At 43.0% G+C, this 21,655-nt stretch overlaps 1 protein-coding gene across 1 annotated transcript in view; it reads right to left on the bottom strand.

The window, feature by feature from the left end:
• Nucleotides 1-846: 846 nt before the first annotated feature.
• The window catches only part of OSBP (oxysterol binding protein), a 37,765-nt gene continuing 16,956 nt past the window's right edge, over nt 847-21,655 (bottom strand). Inside the window, exons 7-14 of the mRNA XM_084893738.1 lie at nt 21,498-21,629; nt 16,339-16,584; nt 15,953-16,073; nt 8,367-8,470; nt 6,475-6,570; nt 4,259-4,440; nt 3,269-3,489; nt 847-3,174 (exon numbers count right to left, since the gene is read on the bottom strand). Of these exons, the coding sequence (XP_084749864.1) occupies nt 3,032-3,174; nt 3,269-3,489; nt 4,259-4,440; nt 6,475-6,570; nt 8,367-8,470; nt 15,953-16,073; nt 16,339-16,584; nt 21,498-21,629 (1,245 nt within the window). The 3' untranslated portion in view covers nt 847-3,031. The remainder of the gene's footprint in view (nt 3,175-3,268; nt 3,490-4,258; nt 4,441-6,474; nt 6,571-8,366; nt 8,471-15,952; nt 16,074-16,338; nt 16,585-21,497; nt 21,630-21,655) is intronic.

Genomic DNA, 21,655 nt, shown 5'->3' with positions numbered 1-21,655 from the left:
GGTTAAACAAACCAGCTTTGAATTCCAATAATGTGACTAACAATTCAGCTGTGTGACCTTGAGTGCATTTGTAGGTTAGCCGTTTCAGTGCCTCTCTTCCTATTCAGCATGGTGATTGTAACATGAACCTCTTCAGATTGTTTACGTGTAAACCAATGCTGAGTCCCTCGCAGTGCCCCAACACACACACACAAACACACGCAGATGCTCCGTAGATGTGCAGGCCTCCCACATCTACAGGGCAGGGCCTGTGCTTGCTCCCTAGGAGGCCTCTCCAGGCCCCTTTGATTCCTCTGCCCTGCTCCTCCCCTCCCTGAACTCTACAGAGAAAACCTAAATGGGCATTTTCACTGTTCCTTCTCCCCACGGTCTTTAAATTTTGTTTACGTTTCAAAACATAGATTTGAATCCCTATATGAAACAGCTCAGAATTTAAGAACCTAAACGGAAAGAGAAATGAAATTCTTATTTTTGAGGTGAAACAGGCCCGGAATGAATAACCAAGGTGGGACACTATGATTACAGTACACTGCGGCAGGGGGGCTCCAGAGTGCTGCTCAGCAGCTGAAACGCCTGGAGTTCATCCCAGCTGGGGAGGGAGGAAACCCGTGGGGAAGGACCAGGAGTACCAGTTTCCCCGTATAAATGGTATGAATTAATCCAGCTTCCCGGAGGGCTGGCTTCCTCTGGAATGACAGTGGCCCCTGGGACCCACACTGGCTGAGGCTGAGCCGTTTTTCCTTTGGTTTGTAAAGATCATCATTCCAGATTCCCGAGAACAGATTGCCCCTGGGCCCACTCTCCCCACCATTTCCTACCTAGTAGAAGTAAACCAGACACACAATATGACTTTTTAAAAATTATTTAATTTAGTAGTTTTCTTGGAAAAAAAAAAAACAAGAAAGCAAAACAACCAAAAATATATATAGTTTTGTTTTGTTTTCATGTGACTTTATTTCACCTGAAGGACTGGAAGCTTCTTCCATTGGCAGGAATCTGACTGGGGACCAGGCTGGAAGTGTGGTGCAGACGGTGGAGGGAGAAGGCGGGGCAGGAAGAGGGTTCATTTAGTCGGGGATTCCTGCTGTCTAAAGCCTGATTCATCATGTCTTTGCTTTTGTAGGCCTCCCTGAAAGAAGCCCAGGACAACCCCTTGTTTATGCTGGGCTCTTTGTAGGAAAATCCCCGGCAGTTGCCCCTCTCAAGTTCACCCCAGCTGGGAAGGGAGGAAGGGCAGGTGGGGAAGGATCAGGAATACGTTTCCCCGTATGAATGGTATAAACCCAGCTTCCCGGAGGGCTGGCTTCCTCTGGAATGACAGTGGCCCCTGGGACCCACACTGGCTGAGGCTCAGCAGTTAAGGAACAGAAATAAAAAACACAAACAAAAGGCATACAAGGAAGGCACCTCAATTTGTGATCCTCAACCAAGGGTGGGTGGCAGGGGGTGAGATTTCAGAACAAGAAAACTCAAACAAATACAGAACAAAAAATGGAGGAAGCCAGGGCCCAATAGGGGTTCTCTCACCCACCCCGTGTGATGCTGCTTCCAGCCCCATGTCCTCTGAAGGAAGTTCTTTTGGGAGTCAGCTGTGTGTGCTGTGATTTGGACAGAGGCAGAATTAAGTGGGAAATTACCCTCCTGACTGTCGACCCATATCTTCCTGACAAGGTGGAAAAAAGGCAGGAAAGAAGTTAGGATTTCATTTTCAAGAGTCAGGTAATTAGAAGAGGCTTCAGTAGTGGGCACCCCATGACACAAGCCATGGATAATGTCCCTGTTCGGGAGTTGCCAAGCATGGCCCTGCTCGGGAGCTGCCAAGCATGGCCCTGCTCGGGTTCTGCCTGTCTGCCCTTACAGGATGGTAAGCGGAGGAGGGTCTGACCCACGCCCCATGTCCAAGAGACAGTCCCGGGGAGACCAGAGATATCAAAAAACAAGATTCTTAATGGGAATAAGGAAAATCAAACAAGAAAATTAGATTTTTCTCTACATATATATAATATACAGTTATTTAACACATTATTCCATAGGTGGCTCCAGTCCATGGGGCTTGAGAGATGGTGACAACTTTTATTCCAGATGAACTGCTTCTCTCAAGTTCTGCAGAGCAGAACAGGACAGGTAATGTTTTGCTCCACTCTGGAGCACAGACCCAAACTGGTCCTGTGCCGAGAGAGAAGAGAAGTGAGCAAGGCAATGAAGGATGGGGTGAGGAGGAAGTGGGAAAGCAAAGGTGGCGGCAGTCCTCTTCCGTCTGCCTGTGTTCTCAGAAGTTCTCCGCCTGAGAAGTCCGTAAAACCCCTCGTGAGGACACTGCAACCCTCCGACAACCACCGAAGTGACCTCCGGTTGATGACAAAGAAGATGGAGAACAGCAGAGGGTGTTTTATGGGAGTGAAGATAGAAACTTCCAAGAATGTAACTCAGTGTTCCAACCTTACAGAACAATCCCCCGGCGAGTGTTCCGAGATGCAGTTATCTGCGCACCGACACCCGTGAGAGGGGCCCCCGGCGAACGTTCGTATCGTCATGCCTAAGCTCCACCGCGGCCATGCACGATGCCTCTGCTGGTGAGTCTCCTGTGTTCCTCTTTAAAGGAACTTCTTAAACCAGCTCTTGCTCTGAGCAGCACCAAAATGCCCCTGCGTCATAATCGTGTGTAGATCTTGGCTGAGCAGGACACGACAGGGGGAGGCTGGATGGTGTCACCTTACACAGGGGCAGAGGGAGAAGGAAGAGCCAAGAATACCTGACGTTGCAGACGTGGAATAACACTACCTTTCAGCCACTAAGCCTCTCCCTTACGAACATGGGCATCTAGTATGTTGATTTCAGTTTCAGTCAGCTAAGGCAACCAGCCAATCACCACCACTGGTGTCTGCTTCTGGTGATTGATTTGGAAAAAATGATTGGTTAAGACAGACAAACTCGAGGAAAGCCCTGGGTGAGAGGGTCCCAACAGCCAGCTTTCCCGCACATCCTCTGTCCTCTTGGCCTTTGACTGCTCTTCCTTTTCATTACTGTCAGTTCAGAAGATGTCCGGGCATGCGGTCCACTCCTGCTTTTCTTTACACTCCCAGTATCCTCCCCTGTAAATATGGGTTAACTCCTTGGTAACGGGGTCCTTCTCCCGCTTAAACCACAGTGCCTTGTAGGGATCGTACGGCGTGCCTAAACGGGAGAGTGAAGAAAAACAGAATTAGAGTCGCAAACACATCTGCAGTCTCCCCATATCAAGAAACGGAGAAGAGGGTAGATTTGTTACCATCCTCTGTGGCTTTCACAGCTTCTGCTTCTCTCTTCTTTCTGGCGAGTCTCTGCTTTTCTTCCAGGCGCTGCTTCTCAGCATTGGCTTCATCCCAGCGCCCATTTTCCATCAGCCTCTGGTCGGGCCGCAATCGGCTGTCTGTGGGGGCGGTGCCAGCTTCCCAGGCATTGAGAGTTAGAGCAAGCTCTGAGAAGTAGTACATGTTTTCTGCATTCTTCCTAAACGTAAAGAATGAGGAAGGAAAAGGGTCAGGCTGAAGCCGAGGCCCCAGCCAGATGAAGACGACAGCTCCCAGCTGATGTGCTAAGGGGCAGACTGGAGCACCAGGGCACCCTCCCCGAATTGAGACACCCAAACTGAACCATCCCTCGGGTTCCCCAGCACCACTCAATTCCAGTTTTCTGGGCTTGTGTTGTGCTCAGCTGAAAGCAGAGAGAAATTCATCAGGAACAAGGAAACATTCTACTAAATGAAAATTCTTATTTCTTCTGCTTTCTTTTTACCCTCTTTTGGGGATAATCTTAACTCTTACTATGGACTGAACATATTAAATCTGACAGGGAAACAAACGGCTTTCATCTTAATTTATTTCCAAAGTCCAGAACAATATCTCAGGAAGCTTTCCATTGCCGCTGGACCTTTAGGCTAAATTATAAGCAGGTAGTAGGCACCTCTCTCCTCTAGCCACTTCTGAAAAGTTTTGCTCTAAATTATAGAATAATGTCCTTCTGAACCACATTCCAAAGGACCTATAGAAAGCACTAAATATGGTTGGCAGATTCGGTTTGGTTAGTTTGAACTTCCTTGGGGTAAGGCATGCTACAACTCCAGCCGTCCAGTGCCCACCTTCTGGTGATATCTCCAAAGGTTCTGACTTTCGCTCAGCCCTTCACATAATGAAGTGGGAAGCAACGCAGAAATGTCATCAATATCACCCCAAGGTTGAGGCGGCAGAGGTGTCTGGGCAGCATGCACACTGATACTCACGGCAAGGGGTTCCTTTTCCACAGCATGACCCTGCTCTCCTCTGCTTCACAGCTTCTCTGGCGAGCATCACCCCCATTTTCCCCAACGACAGGCTGGACTTTAAAACAATCCATTTTCTCATCCCAAGTCCCCAGCAGGACAAAGTGAACCTTCCCTGATGGATCTGTCACTTCCCCTGTCACCTGCAAGGATGGAGAGCAGGGCTTTAGAGTACAGACCACAGTCACTGTGGGTTAGCTTACCTGCTCTTCTGGAAACCAAAGTCCTAGGGCAAATAGTGGTTAAATCCTATTAAGACAAATACCATGGAGTCATCCAAATTATTTTGTTAAAAATTTTAAAGCTGCTTAAAATAAGCAAGGCATGAGTGAAAGGAATTTTTTTTACAACAATACTATGTAGGAAAAAGACCTGACTGGTACTCAGAATTATGGTGTTTTCTTCTCTCCAGAATACAGAGCGTGCCACAAATTTAAATCCATAACTATTTTTCACTCTCCCTTTTTCTACTGAAGAATAAACACACCTCCGAAACCGGTTTGGCTCAGTGTATAGAGCGTCAGCCTGTGAACTGAAAGGTCCCGGGTTCAATTCTGATCAAGGGCATGTACCTGGGTTGCGGGCACATCCCCAGTAGGGGGTGTGCAAGAGGCAGCTGATCGATGATTCTCTCGCATCAATGTTTCTAACTCTCTATCCCTCTCCTTTCATCTCTGTAAAAAATCAATAAAATATATTTAAAAAAAAAAAAAGAATAAACACGTCTCTTGCTCAGACTCATTCTCATGGTCAAAGTGCCTGTGCCTTCTTCCGGTAATCCTTTCATTAGTCCTTCCTCTAGTTTCCCATGTTGTCTCTCATTGCTCTTGAGTTTTACCTTCTTTTTTTTTTTAAATATATTTTTATTGATTTTTCACAAAGAGGAAGGGGGAGAGAGAGTTAGAAACATCAATGAGAGAGAAACATCAACCAGCTGCCTCCTGCACACCCCCTCCACCCCCACTGAGAACGTGCCCGCAACCAAGGTACATGCCCTTGACCATAATTGAACCTGGGACCCTTCAGTCTGCAGGCCGACGCTCCATCCACAGAGCCAAACCAGTTTCGGCTTGAGTTTTACTTTTTTACTTGTAGTCTTTCCCAGAAAAGAGAAGGATTTGGTTTCGTAATGCAATGCTGTCTCCTTTCTTGCTGACTTTCTCCTTTACTTCTTTTTTTTATTTAATCATCATCTATATATATATAAAACCCTAAAATGCAAACAGCCTGAACATCAGAACAACTGGTCGCTATGATATGCGCTGACCACCAGGGGGCGTGCATGGAACATGGTAGGTATCTGCAGAATGCAGAACATGGTGGGCACTGGTCTTGGAGGGATGATGGAGCAGGTGAGCAGGGGCATCAGACCAAGGCGGGGCGCCGGTCGCTGTCATTAGGGAGAGCCTCTGGTGGTTACCGGAAATTGTTTGCTCCCATGCACGGTGTGCTCACACCTGCTGCCTGTGCCGGCCCCACTCACACCACTGCCAGTGCTGGAGTCAGCCAGGAGCTGCCACTCGTATCTGTTGCCGGTGATCTCTTGACACTGTCAACAGGTGCAAGCGGCAGCTGCCGGCCCGGATCGCCACTCAGGGCTTCTCCACCTCCCTCGGCTCCTGAGGGGTGTTCAGAGCAGTAGCCGCTGCTCGCACCCACTGACAGAACCAGTCCCAATCACTCCGTGCCATCAGCGGATGGGAGCAGGGTTGGCGTTGTCAGCACATGGGAGTGGCGGTGGTGGGAGCGGAGCTGCCAGAAAACAGGGGACCAGAAGCCGCAGCAGAAGGGGCCAGGTGGGGGTGTGGAGGATGGGCCGAGACCTGGCCATGTGCCCTCTGCACCCTCGCTGCCCACAGGTCCTTCCAAAGTGCATGAATTTGTGCACTGGGACGAACACACACACACACACACACACACACACACACACACACACACACTGAGTGGCCAGGTTATTATGGGTTCAGAGATCATAATAATCTGGCCATTCAGTGTATATGTTATATATGTATGTTTTGGAGATACATATATTTAGACACTCTCTGTCTCTTTCTCCCTCCCTCCAACCCCCTTTCCTTCCCCATCCACTCATCCAACCATTTATCCCAGCCCCAAAGGAATAGCCTTTCTAAGGGATATACACTAAATGAAAAAATTTAAATTCCAACTTCTCTTACCTTTCTTGCTACATCCCGAGAAAAATAGCTATAAGGAACAAATTTAAGATTGCACTTGTCTCCTGTCTTGTGATTTATAATATCAATTTCACCAGACTATAAAATGAAAAGAAACAAGGATTAGTTTTATTAAGAATGGATGATTTGAATATATGCCAACTCCATGCCTCATAATTTTTTTTTTTAATAAATCTTTATTGCTAAGATTATTACAATTGTTTCTCCTTTTTCTCCTTATAGTTCCCTTCCTCCTGGTTCCCCCCACCCTCTGCCCTTACATCCACCCCCCCCCACCCGCCCAGAATTGTCCTCATCCATAGGTGTACGATTTTAATCCAGTCTCTTCCTGCACCTCCCACACCCTTTTCCCTTGATAATTATCAATCCACTCCCCCCCCCTTTTTTTTAAAATATATTTTATTGATTTTGTACAGAGAGGAAGGGAGAGAGATAAAGAGTTAGAAACGTTGATGAGAGATAGTCACCGATCAGCTGCCTACTGCACACCCCCTACTGGGGTTATGCCCGCAACCAAGGTACATGCCCTTGACCGGAATCGAACCCGGGTCCCTTCAGTCCCCAAGTCGATGCTCTATCCATTGAGCCAAACCGGTTTCGGCTACTCCCTTTCTTTCATGCCTCATAATTCTTATTTACTATCTTACATTCCAGCACTCCCTTGCTTTAGATTCAGGTCTCAGCCAACTTTGAGATGCTATGGAATTCCTTTGTAATCTTGGTTTGCCAGCCTGGGATGAAGACCAACTGACCTTTGCTTTGTTTTTCTTTAAGTTGTGTGTCACGTTAGGTGCCATGATTTGACCTTCAGTACATATACGAATATTCATGTCATAATTTACTTTTCCAAACCAATCCTCAGTCGAACTCTGTGCTTAAATCAAAGGATTCCAGTCCTGGCTGGGTGACTTAAGTTGGTTGGAGGGACATCCCATACACCAAAAGGTTGCAGGTTTGATTCCTGGCTGGGGCACATGCCTAGGTTTTGGGTTCAGTCCCTGGTTGGGGAGTGTATGGAGGCAACTGATTAATATTTCTCTCACATCAATGTTTCTCTTCTCTAAAAATCAATAAAAATGTATCCTTGGGTGAGATAAAAAAATATATATATAGTAGACTCACAATTTCAAGGTTATGTGTTGTAGGCCTTTCTACATTTTATTCCCCATATCTGCCATGAAGCTTTTCCTGACAGTTAAGATAACATTCCCTCTTTTTTCTGAATTTACCACAAAATCATTGTCTTAAGCACATATCAACAGTTAAACAGATACATTAGTACACCTCTTCCCATAGAGTATTTTGTTAGACTTTCCACCTAAACAAATTAGTCATATATGCAATGAAACAATAACTCTTTGAAAAACAACGTTTCATCTGACTTTGTTTCCTTAGGCCCTGATACTCTGCCTGATAGTAAACATCTAAAGAATAAGGAAAGAATAGAGTGGGAGTTGTGTTTTATTATTTTATTTTTATTGATTTCAAAGAGGAAGGGAGAGGGAAAAACATCATCGATAAGAGAATCATGGATCGGCCGCCTCCTGCACACTCCCTAGTGGGGATTGAGCCCGCTAACCAGGCATGTGCCCCTGACTGGAATCAAACACAGAACCCTTCAGTCTGCAGGCTGATGCTCTATCCACTCAGCAAAACCAGCCAGGGCTATTATTTTCTTTTATTCTTCACAGTGCCCACAGTTCTAGTAGTCACTGAATGTTACAAGTTGGTCATTTATAAATAATAATTTGTGGTATAGAAACTCTCGGGGAGGTTAGGAAGGGGTTACTGCCTAAGAGAAATTCCTGAGGAGAAACTGATAAGCCAGTAACAACAGTCTGGGCTTCAGGAACATGTTAGGCATGCTCACTCACCTGATCGATCCACAACTTGCCCACGATAATGTTGTGCACTGTTGTGGTAACTTTCTTCCAAGTGTAGTGGTGACCACTTTCCTTGAAAATACAGTGGATGGTACCTGGAAGCAGGGAGAGATATACAAATTAAGCCCAACAATTAGAAAAAAATAGCACCATGTTAGCTAGAAACACAACAGATTTTCTTCTTTCAGTATTTCTTACTTTTAAAAGGAAAATAATAAGTTAAAAAGTAATTTATAGCCTTAACGGGTTTGGCTCAGTGGATAGAGTATCGGCCTGCGGATTCAAGGGTCCCAGGTTCAATTCTGGTCAAGGGCATGTATCTTAGTTGCAGGCACATCCCCAGTAAGGGGTGTGCAGGAGGTAGCTGATCAATGTTTCAAAATTCTCTCTCCCTTCCTCTCTGTAAGAAATAAAATATATTTTTTTAAAAAGTAATTTATAATATTTTTTTGTTGTTAATCCTCATCTATTTTTTTCCATTGATATTTAGAGAGTAGAAGGAAGGGAAGGAGGAAGGTAGAGAGGAAGGGAGGGAGGGAGGGAGGGAGGGAGGGAGGGAGGGAGGAAGAGAGAGAGAAAGAGAGAGAGAGAGAGAGAGAAAGAGAGAGAGAAAGAGAGAGAGAGAGAGAGAGAGAGAGAGAGAGAAACATTGATGTGAGAGAGACATAACAATTGTTTGTCTCCTGAATTTGCCACATCCGAGGACCAGGGATTGAATCTGCAACAGAGATATGTGTCCTTGACTAGAATCAAACCTGCCAACTCTTCAGTCTGCAGGCCGACGCTCTAACCACTGAACCAAACAGGCTAGGGCAGAATTATTGTCTTAAAAGATGGAAGCACTGACTTAATTTTTTCACTTGATTTTAAAATTTGTGAATAAAACATAACTAAATGATGACAAACACTGACAACTTAGCTAGGAAGCAAGAGCGCACAAGCGTAGAAATAAAAATGAAAATAAAACCCCCAATCTTTTCTCCACCTGTGACCACCATACTAGCTGCAAAATTTCTAGAAACGTGAAAAAACAAAACTGCATTGTGGAAAATAGCATGCATTGGTAGGTAGTACTGGGGCCAGATCCTAATTTTTGGTAACTAGCTGTGTGACTTTCAGCTAATCACTTACCTAAGGGCTTTAACAATAAAAAAGGAGTAGCAGATAGAGCTGTAGCTTTGAAATCAGATAGAACTGGATTAAGTCCTGGCTCCCCTACTCAATAGATTTGTGACCCTGTGCTGTATAATAAAGAATTTGTCTGCTTTTTGTCCATGGTTCCTGGGAAGAAACCTCTACATCCTTGGAATTTCTCAAGTGATAGTAACGTTTTGTTATTCATGGGGATCCTGAAAGTTTATGTCAAAGAGTCATCGCAGTAGGGCCCTAGATAGCTTATGCTAACAAGATGGTTCAAAATGAGTGCAGGCCAGAAAGACTAACGATGACTCAGAAAGTTACCTGATAAAGGCTGGATCTCCTGACCTCTTGGAAATGATATTCCCTTCCCTCCAGGAGGGAAGGAGGCCTGGACATTGAGTTCAATCACCAGGCCCATGATTCAATCAACCACACCTACATAAATGAAACCTCTGGACAGTAAAACTTAGAGGCATTTCCTGGTGTGTAAACATCAACATGCCAAGAGGATCATGCTCCCTGATTCCACAGGGAGAGGACATGAAAGCTCCATGTTCAGGACCATCCCAGACCTCACCCTACATGTGTCTTCATTTGGCTGGTTCTGATTTGTACACTTTGTAATAAGACTGTCATAATGAGTATAACATTTTCCTGAGTCCTGTAAGCCATTCTAGCAAATTATTGAACCTGAAGGAGTCGTGGGAACCCTTAAATTGATAGTCAGTTAGTCGGATGTGCAGGTGGCCTAGGGATCTCCAAACTTCTGGCTGACATGTAAAGTGAGGGCTGACTTATTGGAGACTGTACCCTTATCTTATGTGGTTGGTATTTACCAAGGTGGCTAGCGTCAGAACTGCATTACGTTCTACACCCTGGGAATGTTTTTAACTTTCTTAGGCCTCAGTTTCATCCACCTGTAAATCTGGTGTAATCATATCTTGTGCAGTAAATGTTTGTTTACTCAGTAACATGCTTGACACCTAATAAGCACTCAGTGGATATAGTCTCCTCCTGTTCCTATGAGTTAATCTCCAATGAATACCAAATAAAAATCAGTTAGTTGTTTGAAAAGAGGTGACTGAAGATTCAAAATAAAAAAATTTAAAGATTTTTTTATTTTATTATTTTGACACACACACACACACACACACACACACACACACAAAATAACAGTCAATTCCCTCTGTAACCACTAGTGAAAAGGACACATGTGGCTTAGGTGTGCCTTTCTTGCACAAAAGATTAAAGTATCCCTGGTAGCTACAGCAGATAATGATGATGACAATGACACTGACAATAATATTAGCAACTCTGTGAGAGCACCACTGTGAACCAGACACTGTGCTAGGTTCTCCTCATATCTCATCTAACTTCATCTTCGCAACCATCTTAAAAATATATCCAAATCTCTTGCTCAACACCTCTCCCACCACCACTGCAGTCTAAACCACCATCACCTCTTGCCAGAACCTCTTCTGGCAAGTAACAACTTCTTTTTGGTCTCCCAGTTTCCACTTTTGCTCCCTTAAAGTCTCTAGTCAAAATAATGTATTTAAAACGTGGCATATTAACTTAACACTGCGAAAAATCTCTCAATGACTTCCCACTATAATTAGAACAAACCCTCTCAACTCATCCATCATGTTCCTCCTCGCTCACTCTGAACTACCTACTGTGGCCCTGTTCTCAAACTGGCTGTGCTTGCCCCCAACTCAGGACCTTTATCTTTCAGGTTCACTCTGCCTGAATGCTCTCCCCCAAATCATCTTTTGGTTGATGTAATCTTTTCAGGGAGAATTTCCTTGACCACCCTGTCCAAGGAACCACACACACACACACACTTCTTATTAAACCCTATCTCCACTTTATTTTCTCCATATATAAAGTTATTCATGTCTTTACTTTTTTGTCTACTTAAGAAAAGAATGCAAGCTAAATGAGAGCAAAATAGCTTTTGTTCACCACTGCACCCTTAGCACCTAGAATATTTCTTGGCATATACTGACACTCACGTAACTATTGCTATAAACACTATTATCCCCCATATTTATTTCATGTGGTTGCTGCAACCAATTGACACAACTTAATGGCTTAAAACAACACAATTTATGCTCTTACAGGGTGGGAGCGGGCTAGAAGGGATCAATAGGGGAAAAGCAGGGGCATATGTAATAGTTCCAACAACAAAGATTTAATTTAAAAATATAATAAAAATACATAAACAGCCGAAACCGGTTTGGCTCAGTGGATAGAGTGTCAGCCTGCGGACTCAAAGGTCCCGGGTTCAATTCGGTCAAGGGCACGTACCTTGGTTGCAAGCATATCCCCAGTAGGGGGTGTGAAAGAGGCAGCTGATCAATGATTCTCATCGATGTTTCTAACTCTCTATCCCTCTCTCTTCCTCTCTGTAAAAAATCAATAAAATATATTTTTAAAAAATACATAAACAAACACAGAGCCACTTCAAATGTATAAAGGGGAAGCCACTTCCAGAATGGTGGAGTAAGGACTTCCATATGTCTACTCAACAAAATCAACAAGAATTCTAGCAAAGACTATCAGAATCAAGCATTTTAGATCTCTGGAAATTAAACAAAGGCTTACAATAATTCAAGCAGCATTTATTCAAGACAAATGGCTGAATCAGAGTAAGAAAAATGAGCTATGTGGCAGGCATTTTAACTTGCTCTCCTCCCGCCCTCCTCTCACCAGCGTGGCAGTAGCCTTAATTTCAGCCTAGGAAAACATTTCTGGGGAGCCTCAAACTTCACAAGTATGAAGCTCCCTAAAAGGCCCATCTTCAAAACACTGTCATTACCTGACCATTGTGGTGGTTCCTGGTAAACTCCCACTCACAGGGCTTATCTTTATTTGACCTGACTCAGCACCTGGTAGACCTTGAATAGCCTTTTCCCTGGGGTGATTATCAAAACCATCAGTGGCAAGTGATGCTTTAACACAAGAGCTGCCTGAAATAGTGATAAGAGTTGGAGTAGTTGAAGAAATATAGGCCAGAAATTCCCCAAAATTGACAAACACCTTAATCTACACTGCAAAGAAGCTCAAGGAACTCCATGTAAGATAAACTCAAAGAGCACCACACCGAAGTCTATCATAATCAAACTATTAAAAGACAAGGACAAGCTCTAGTCAGTTTGGCTCAGGGGACAGAGTATCAGCCTATGGACTGAAAGGTCCCAGATTCGATTCCAGTCAAGGGCACATGCACAGGTTGCAGGCTCAATCCCAAGTGTGGAGCGAGCAGGAGAAGGCAATAGGATGACACATTATGACACATTCAAAAGGTTGAAGGTAAAAAATTGTCAAACCAAAAATTCTATATCCAGCAAATACATTCTTATTAAATAAAGGAGAACATAAGACATTCCCGGTTAAACAAAACCTGAAAGAATGCCTAGCTAGCTGGTCTGCCCTTCAAGAAATATTAGTCCTTCAGGCTGAAATGAAAGGACACTAGACAGTAAATTAAATCTACATTGAGAAATAAAGAGATCAGTAAAGAAAACTACAATTAAGCTATATAAAAGATAGTACAAATGTATTTTTTGCAACTCTTTTTTTCTTCCATATGAGTTAAAACACAACTGTATAAAGCAACAGTTATAAAACTATGTTACTGGAATTATAATGTAAAAAAAAAAATACAGTTTGTATGGAAATAAAAGCACAAAGCAGGGGAAAAGTAATGAATCCATACAGGTGGCAACGTTTTTGTACAGTATTGAAACTAAATTTCAATTCCTTCAAGTATTAACTTGCACTAGATTATTAGAAGTTAATGTAATATGCAGGATACCCACTATGAAAATACCTTTAAAAATACAGTAAAAGGGGACTCTTTCCCCCTCCTCATATGGGAGTCTGTATTTGTTCTTTAATAAATTCCACCTTTATTATACAAAAATAAATAAAATAAAATACAGTAAAATAAATAACAAGGAAACCAAAATGATAAATTTTAAAAATATCTACTTAATACAAAAAGGTACTAATGGAGGAATAGAGGAACAAAAAAGACATAGAATGTACAAAAAATATACCAAATAGTGGGTGTAAGCCATACCTGATCAGTACTTATAATAAATTTAAGTTGATTAAACACTCTAATAAAAAACAAAACACTTAGAAATTGGGAGAATGGATAAAAGGGAAAAGAAGGGGATTTTTAAAAAAGATATTTTTATTGATTTCAGAGAGGAAAGAAGAGGGCAAGAGAGAGAAACATCATTGATGAGAGAGAATCATTGATAAGCTGCCTCCTATATACCCCACTGGGGATCCAGCCCCAACCCAGGTATGTGCCCTGACCAGGAATTAAATAGTGACCCTCTGGTTCATGGGTCGATGCTCAATCACTCAGCCATGCCAGCTGGTCTATTCCTATTTTTTTTTAAATGTACACATGACCCTCCTTAAAAATTAAATATAATACGTTTGGAGATCCTCAAGGGGCCTAGCAGGTGAAAAGTTCTATTACAATATGACCCTCGTTCTGAAAATTAGGTGTGAATATCCCAGGTATTTACTACTCTTAATGCTTCTAAAATTATTAGCTTCAAAAATAATTAAGCAATTAGAACCTTTTTAAAGGTCCTCAGTAAAGATCAAGACCAAAAGTGCTTAGTCTCCTTTTCATCTACGAGCCTTTTGCATATTAAGCATGAAATAACACAATTAACACTCCAGCTTCTTTTCTCCTTTTGTAATTATAAACATTCCTATTTTTTTCCCTGGCTAATTTCTAGTTTTCACTATATCTGTCATATTTACTGTTTCTGGGAGAAAAGGAACTCATTAAAAAGACGATTGCTGCCCCATCTGATTTGGCTCAGTGGATAGAGCCTCCGCCTGCGGACTGAAAAGTCTCAGGTTCAATTCCAGTCAAAGGCATGTACTTGGGTTGCAGGCTCAATCCCCAGTAGGGGGTAAGCAGGAGGCAGCCAATCAATGATTCTCTCTTATCACTGATGTTTCTCTCCCTTCCTCTCTGAAATAAGAAATATATATATATTTCTTATATAATATATATATATTCCCTAACCCTAACCCTAACCCTAACCCTAACCCATATATATATGTTTTAAAGATGATTGCAGTGCACTAATCAAACACTGCAGCCAGGCTTCCTGGAATACGAAACCAGGACACAGAAAGCCATAGGAGCTCAGGCAGGTACTGTCAACTGACTTCAGAGAGCTATTTGGTTTCTTTCTGCCTGCTTTGTGCTTCTTTTTATGCAGATTAGCATTTGCTCTTCAGTACACACATAGCCAAACGTGGGCTGCTCAGTTCAGCAGCATATCGAGAATTTTTGCTTCATTTCCCCTAAAAATCCTAACACTGTATATCAGGATTCCTATTCCCAGGTGTGATCTTCTTGATCTTGGTGCAAAATTAACTTGTAATCCAATAGGATCTTTCATGTTGTGTGTGTGTGTGTTTTTAATCTTCACTCAAGGATATTTTTCCATTGATTTTTAGAGTCGAAGGGAGGGTAAGAGACAGAAAGAAATATGGATGTGAAAGAAACACATCGACTGCTTGCCTCCTGCATGAGCCCCGATCAAGGCCCAGGCCGAGGAGGAGCCTGCAATGGAGGTATGTGCCCTTGACGGGAATCTAACCTAGGACCCTTTGGTCCATAGGCCGGCATTCTATCCACTGAGCCAAACTGGCTAGATTATGGATCTTTTAAAAATAAAATTCCCTGCCTTAGTCGGTTTGGCTCAGTGAATAGAGCAAAGGCCCAAGAACTGCAGTGTCCCAGGTTCAATACCAGTCAAGGGCATGTACTGTGGTTGCAAGCTTAATCCCCGGCCCTGGTCTGGGTGCATGCAGAAATGCAACCAATTGTTGAGTCTCTCTTACATCAATGTCTCTCTGACTTTCCCCCTCCTTTCCACTCTCTCTGAAAATCAATGGAAAAACATCCTTGAATGAGAATTAAAAAAAGAAAAAAAGAAAGAAAGTTTCCTCTTACCTGGAAGTCTGCCTTTATATAATTATATCCTACCCATCTGATAGAGGAAGAGAGGGTAGAAAGGAGAGGAGAGGAGGAGAGGGGGGGGGGGGGGGGGGGGGAGGAAATAGCTGAGAAACCTAACCATGTAGTCTCAATATTTTTTATTTATAGAGAGAACTCAATTGTTAGGTAATAAGAGAAAACACCAGTTAAGAGATTTTTTTGTATGTTTAGAATTTATATTCTTTAAAAGAATACTTAAAGCTGCATTAAATATAGTTAAGAAGTCAAAAAATGTATAATTGGATAGATCCTTAAAGCCTCATGCCTCCTCACTCAATCAGCAGCTGAGAAGTTAAATGATCTGCGTAGGGATAGCAATAAGGTTCAGGAACCAAACCAGACTCTACCATGCCAGGAGCACTAGTTATTACAAAAATGGTAGCCTTACCAAGGGGCATAATGGAGAGATATTTGCCTCGAAACTTGCTGGTGATTTTGATTTCCTGACGCAACGTCCAGCCATTTTTGGACTCAGCATGGTGTGCAGCAGCCGGGGGATGATGACTCACCTTGAAGAAATCAGTGATTCAAATTAAAGAAGAAAGGAGGAGAAGACATTGCCTAGTAACTGGTGGTGAACACCTGAAATTCATACTTGCCATTTTTACACCCATACCAGCGTAGAAGCCTGAGGAAAAGAAGGCAGTGTGGGATGACAGGGACTCAAATTTCTGCCAACACACCACCAGGGGAGTAGGGGGGTGGGAAGGGGCAACCAACAAATCATGACTTTCTTAAAAAAGAAAACGTGTCACTGCCCTGAAGCACCTTTACCTGCTCACAGAGGGATTGGTACCCATTCTCTTCTAATCGGTCTAGTTCAAAAGTCTCCCCAAGGAGTGGGTTGAATGGCTTGCTAGTACGGAAGACAGTAGTGGAGTAGGAAGACACGGTGAAAGCTGCAACATAACAGAGCTGTTCTAGAGAGTTTTCACATTTTGCAGCTCGATCTAACAGCTCATGGTATTCCAGATCTTCAGTAAGGCGCTGAAGCATGGATAAGGGCTCATTAAAGTTTACCTGTCAGGAGAGAACAGATATAAAAACTTTGCCCACACATCTATCGAAGACAGATTAATTTTTCTGCAGGTGGAGAAACATACTGAGTTGTCATGGTGATAAGCAAATCACTAGGAAGGGAAGAGGCCTTTGCTCGGTAGAGCAACTCTAGGATCTAACCTGGAAGCAATCCATTCTCCCTAGTCAACTGTTCATGTCAGTGAGTAGTATACACCACCTTTTCATTTACTATCAACTCTTTGAGATGGGAACCATGCCTCCTCTGTTCATCCCTGCATATGCAGTTACCAGTGCCTCACACAGAAGACTATCATCAAATAGGTAATGAATGAATAAAAGAGAAAATGTATTTTAGCACCAGAGAGGAAATTGGATATTTAACATTGTTGAGGGAGGAAAGAAAGGATAGTAATTTTCAAGAACAGGCAAGTCTTGGCTAGTGAAACGAAAACATTACTAAAGTTAGCTTTTAATCCTGGACCAGATGATCGCTAAGTATTGGTTCAGTTCTTCATCAGGCCAGGATTCTGACTTCTTAGCCCTGAGGCTGGACAGTTGGTTTTTTGGACCTGGAATGGGTCCAAAAATGAGGCTAAGAGTAGGCCATGTTTCTACCTTTCCAAAACTCAGGGCACTCAACCACTGAGTATCTATGTATTTCTGTTGGGGAGAAGACAGATGTTCATTCACCGAAGCATTCACTTACTCATTCCACAAGTATTTATGGAGCTCTCATGTGTGTCAGACCGCTCTACACTGGGTGTAGAGAAGGGAACAAAAGAGACAGTCTTCCGACTCTCCCCCTTAAAAATAGCATTACTGTCTAAATTGACTGGGATTTAAGATTACAGTTATTTTTTAAAATGCTATCTATACACACACACACACACACACACACACACACACACACACACACAAAACAGTTTCAGCTTCTAGGCTAGCCCATAAAGTTTACTTAATCTGTAATACAGCTGAATAGGCCTGGATATCACTAGCTGGAGTTCCGAGTCCAGGGAACAGAGGAAGGAATAAAAATTCCTTCTAGTGACTGGAGCTGGCCTACAGCAACATTTCTGTTAAACCAAAACACTTTTTTTCTGACAGTCCATCTCTTTTTCATCTTTGCCAAGCCTCCTACCTGCCAATTCCTAAGCCAGACTCCCCTATTTACTGTCCTCCCAATTATAAAACATCTTGTAATTTTAAAATTACATATGAAGCCCAAGCTAGTTTGGCTCAGTGGGTAGAGAGTTGGCCTATGGACTGAAAGGTCCTGGGTTTGATACCGGGCAAGGGCACATACCCAGGTTGTGGGCTCAACCCCTAGTAGGGGGCATGTAGGAGGCAGCCCATTAATGATTCTCTCCTATCACTGATATTTCTCTCTCTCCCTCTCCCTTCCTCTCTGAAATGAAAATGTATTTTTTTGAAAATTACATAAGGAAAAAAATTTACCTGAAATGCCATCAGCCAATGATAACCATTATTTAATAACCATTAATAGTTTTATATTGTTTCTATGTATTTGTACATGTCTAGGTAGTATACTAGAACCTGCTTTTTCTCAGAGGAATATACCAAGCATTTCTCTGTGAAAATTTCCCAATGAAGACAGAGCCCTGGGACCAACATTAGAACACTGCTCTTACAGGAAGTAGAATCTATCCTCTCTCAACAAAATAGCACCACTCTCCAAAACCACTCTGTTGGCCCTGACAGAAGAGCATCGTGACAAGAAACATGCACACCAAGAGGAGTGACATACTGACAGAAGTTGCATCTTCAGAGGCTTTTTCTTTTTCTTTCTTTTCTTTTTCTTTTTTTCTTTTTTTTTTTTTTTTTTACAGAGGGTGCTGGTTAACTATGCCAATGAAATTTCTCATTGGCAGAATTTCGGGTGACACTAATATTCAGAACTGGGGGTGGGTGGTGTCCTCTCCAAGTGGTTAAAAGACAACTGAAGGGTGCCTGGGACTAGAATATTGCATCCTTAAGCTATCACTGCTTTTCAACTGTTCTTAGAACCATAGTGTCCCTAAAAGTGCCAAGCTTTTTATATTGGTCATTTTATCCCTCGGAGGCCTAATAGAAAAACAAACGAATCTGTGAATTTTATTTTTATTTTTATTTTTTTAAAAATATATTTTATTGATTTTTCACAGAGAGGAAGGGAGAGAGATAGAGAGCTAGAAACATCAATGAGAGAGAAACATCGACCAGTTGCCTCCTGCACGTCCCCTACCGGGGATGTGCCCGCAACCAATGTACATGCCCTTGACCGGAATCGAACCTGGGACCTTCCAGTCCCCAGACCGACACTCTATCCACTGAGCCAAACCGGTTTCGGCCAAATCTGTAAATTTTAAGTGGAAGGAAGCAGAGAACTGGCTATATAGCTGATGGAGAGTTGGGAATCCCAAAAAGACAATCTGGAGCTGAGTAACAGCAGGGACAGAGAAAAGCAGTGGTATTACTGTGGCCCAGAGCCCGAGGCATCGGCAGAAGCTAAGACCTCTGTAAGTACCTTGGAGTTTTTCCCTTTCTCCCTACTCCAAACTCCTCCTGGTGCCTGGCACCGGTGGAGCTTCCGTGCCACAGACACGGAAGCCTGAGAAACATCCTAAAGGGATCAGCTTTTCTGTGACACAGCACAGGGCAGGGCAGGGCAGGGCGAGGACTAGACCTGGAGGCAAACAGGTATAGAACTGCACATTCCTAGTGCCAAAGTCAACAAGGAACTAATGGTAAAGGAGGACGGGAGGTCACCTGCACTCGGAAGTGGTTTCTAAGCACGGTTTCTAAGGCTGTGGAGACCTGCCTTTCCAGCGCACCTTCCCAAGGCGCTTCCTTCAAGGCACCAGCCCCCAGGGAACCAGTTATTTTGTTTCTTCAGGGTGCTTACTCAAGGACTTTTCTGGAGGTCAATATATATATATATATATATATATATATATATATATATATATATATATATATTTTAATAGAGAGGAAGGGAGAGGGAGAGTTAGAAAAGTCAATAAGAGAGAAACATCAATCAGCTGCCTCCTGCACACCCCCTATTGGGCATGTGCCCACAACCAAGGTACATGCCCTTGACTAGAATCGAACCTGGGACCCTTGAGTCCACAGGCCGATGCTCTATCCACTGAGGGAAACCGGTTAGGGCAAGTCAACATTTTTCCTAACAGAAATTCTACCCACTTACATATAAATTTATTTGTTTTCCAAGACCCAGTTAACTATCCACTTCAACATTTGCTAAACAGTGTTATGTGCTAGGTACTGGAGAAGAATCAAGGTTACAAAGACAATAAGACACAGTCTCTGCCCATGAGGAACGCAGTCCATGGTCACTGGTCCATAAGCCCCACGAGGGGAGGAGAATGCTTTCTGTATTTCTGTATGTTATGTGCCTGGATATGGGTAGAACCTGCAGCCACTCTCCGCTGCAAGTGATGTCACCAAAAATAGTCTTCACTGCCAGCCTCTTCCCCAGCTAGCTGTGGCCACATAACTAAGTTCTGGCCAAAGAGATTGAAGTGCAAGTGTTTATGCAATTTTCAGGAGGAAGCCCTTCTTTTCTTCCCTTCCTGCTGGCTGGAATGAGATCCTGAAGGCCCACACTAGAGCAGTCACTTAGGATCTAGAAATGGAGGCCATAAGCAGCAGAGCAAGAGTACTGAAAAAGCCTGGTCTGGACATTGCAGAGCACAGTACCAGCCCTGAGCCACCCACTTCTGGACTTTCACATGACAATGAATTAAGCTAATATTTGTTTAAGGCAGGGTTGGCCAGGCTCTTTCTGTAAAAGGTGAAATAATAAATATTTAGGCTTTGAGGGCCATATGGCCTCTGTCACAATCATTCAACTCTGTTCTTGTAGGGCAAAAGCAGCCACAAGAAGCAATCGAATGAGTGTCTCAGTGTTCCTATAAAACTTTATGGACATTAACATCTAAATTAATTACCACGTTATAAAAAATTATCCTTTTGATTTTTTCAATCATTTAAAAACATAAAAACAGAAATTTATATAATCTTATTAACCAATGTCATTCTAATAAATTTAAACAAGCAAGTGATATCCACTGCTCAGACATAAACGATGGAACCTAAAGCACAGGAGAGGTAACATCTCATCCTAAACAGATGTATAGATGAAGCTGTGCTAAATCCTGAAGAAAAGGGTATTTAGAAAAAGAAAAAAAAAGTGGCAAAGGTGGGTTGAAAGCTGCTGAAATTTCAAGCAGAAAGAGCAGTGTGTGCAAATGCCCCACAGGAAAAGACAAGATGTCTCTGAGTACCTGAAGGGAATGCCCAATGACCAGAATACCTGATGTGCGGGCACAGCCCGTCCTCAGGGAGGAAGTAGCAAGCCCACGAAGGAATCTGGTCTACTCTCAAAGCCATAGAGATTTAGTGAAGGATTTTCAGCTAAAAAGTGTCATGACCAAATAGTCAACAAAAAGATCACGTTGACAACAGTGTGGACAGACTGGAGGAGGGTGTGACTGGAGGCAGGGAGATCAGCCCAAACACCATGGCAATGGTCCTCACCTGCTTGGTTGAACTGCTTTTGTTTCTATGCTCCCCAAACATTTGTATGCACAGTCCTTGAAACAACACTATCATAGAAAATATCTTCATGCTTGTCTCCTTTAAACCACGTACATTTTGAAAATAGAGACTATTATCTTTGCATGGCTAGCATAGGAATCTGCTCTTAAAGAAACTACTGACCCAATGTATCTGATTCTAGGTGATCTGGAACACACCAGATCCACAGCCCACACTGAAGCAGATCACAATAAGGGACAAAGGGTAATAACAAAGGCCATGCACAGACTGCCACAGCTATGGGAGGGGCCGTAACAGCAGCTCCCTTCCAGTGAAGCCTGGTATGAGAACCTCACCGGCATGGGGATCTTAGAGAGTTCTTTTCCAATGCAGTTCTTCATGATGCTCCACAGATTGAGGCTATAGTTGGGTTTGTATGGTATTTTAGTTCTCTTTTCCTTCTTGGTCTCTTCCAGCTGATGCTTGTACTAAGAACAAAACAAAGCCATTCAAT

This window comes from Pipistrellus hanaki (genome assembly GCF_964339955.1).
Source record: "Pipistrellus hanaki genome assembly, chromosome: 9".
NCBI classification, from domain to species: domain Eukaryota; kingdom Metazoa; phylum Chordata; class Mammalia; order Chiroptera; family Vespertilionidae; genus Pipistrellus; species Pipistrellus hanaki.
This window is presented reverse-complemented; position numbering and strand designations above follow the sequence as displayed.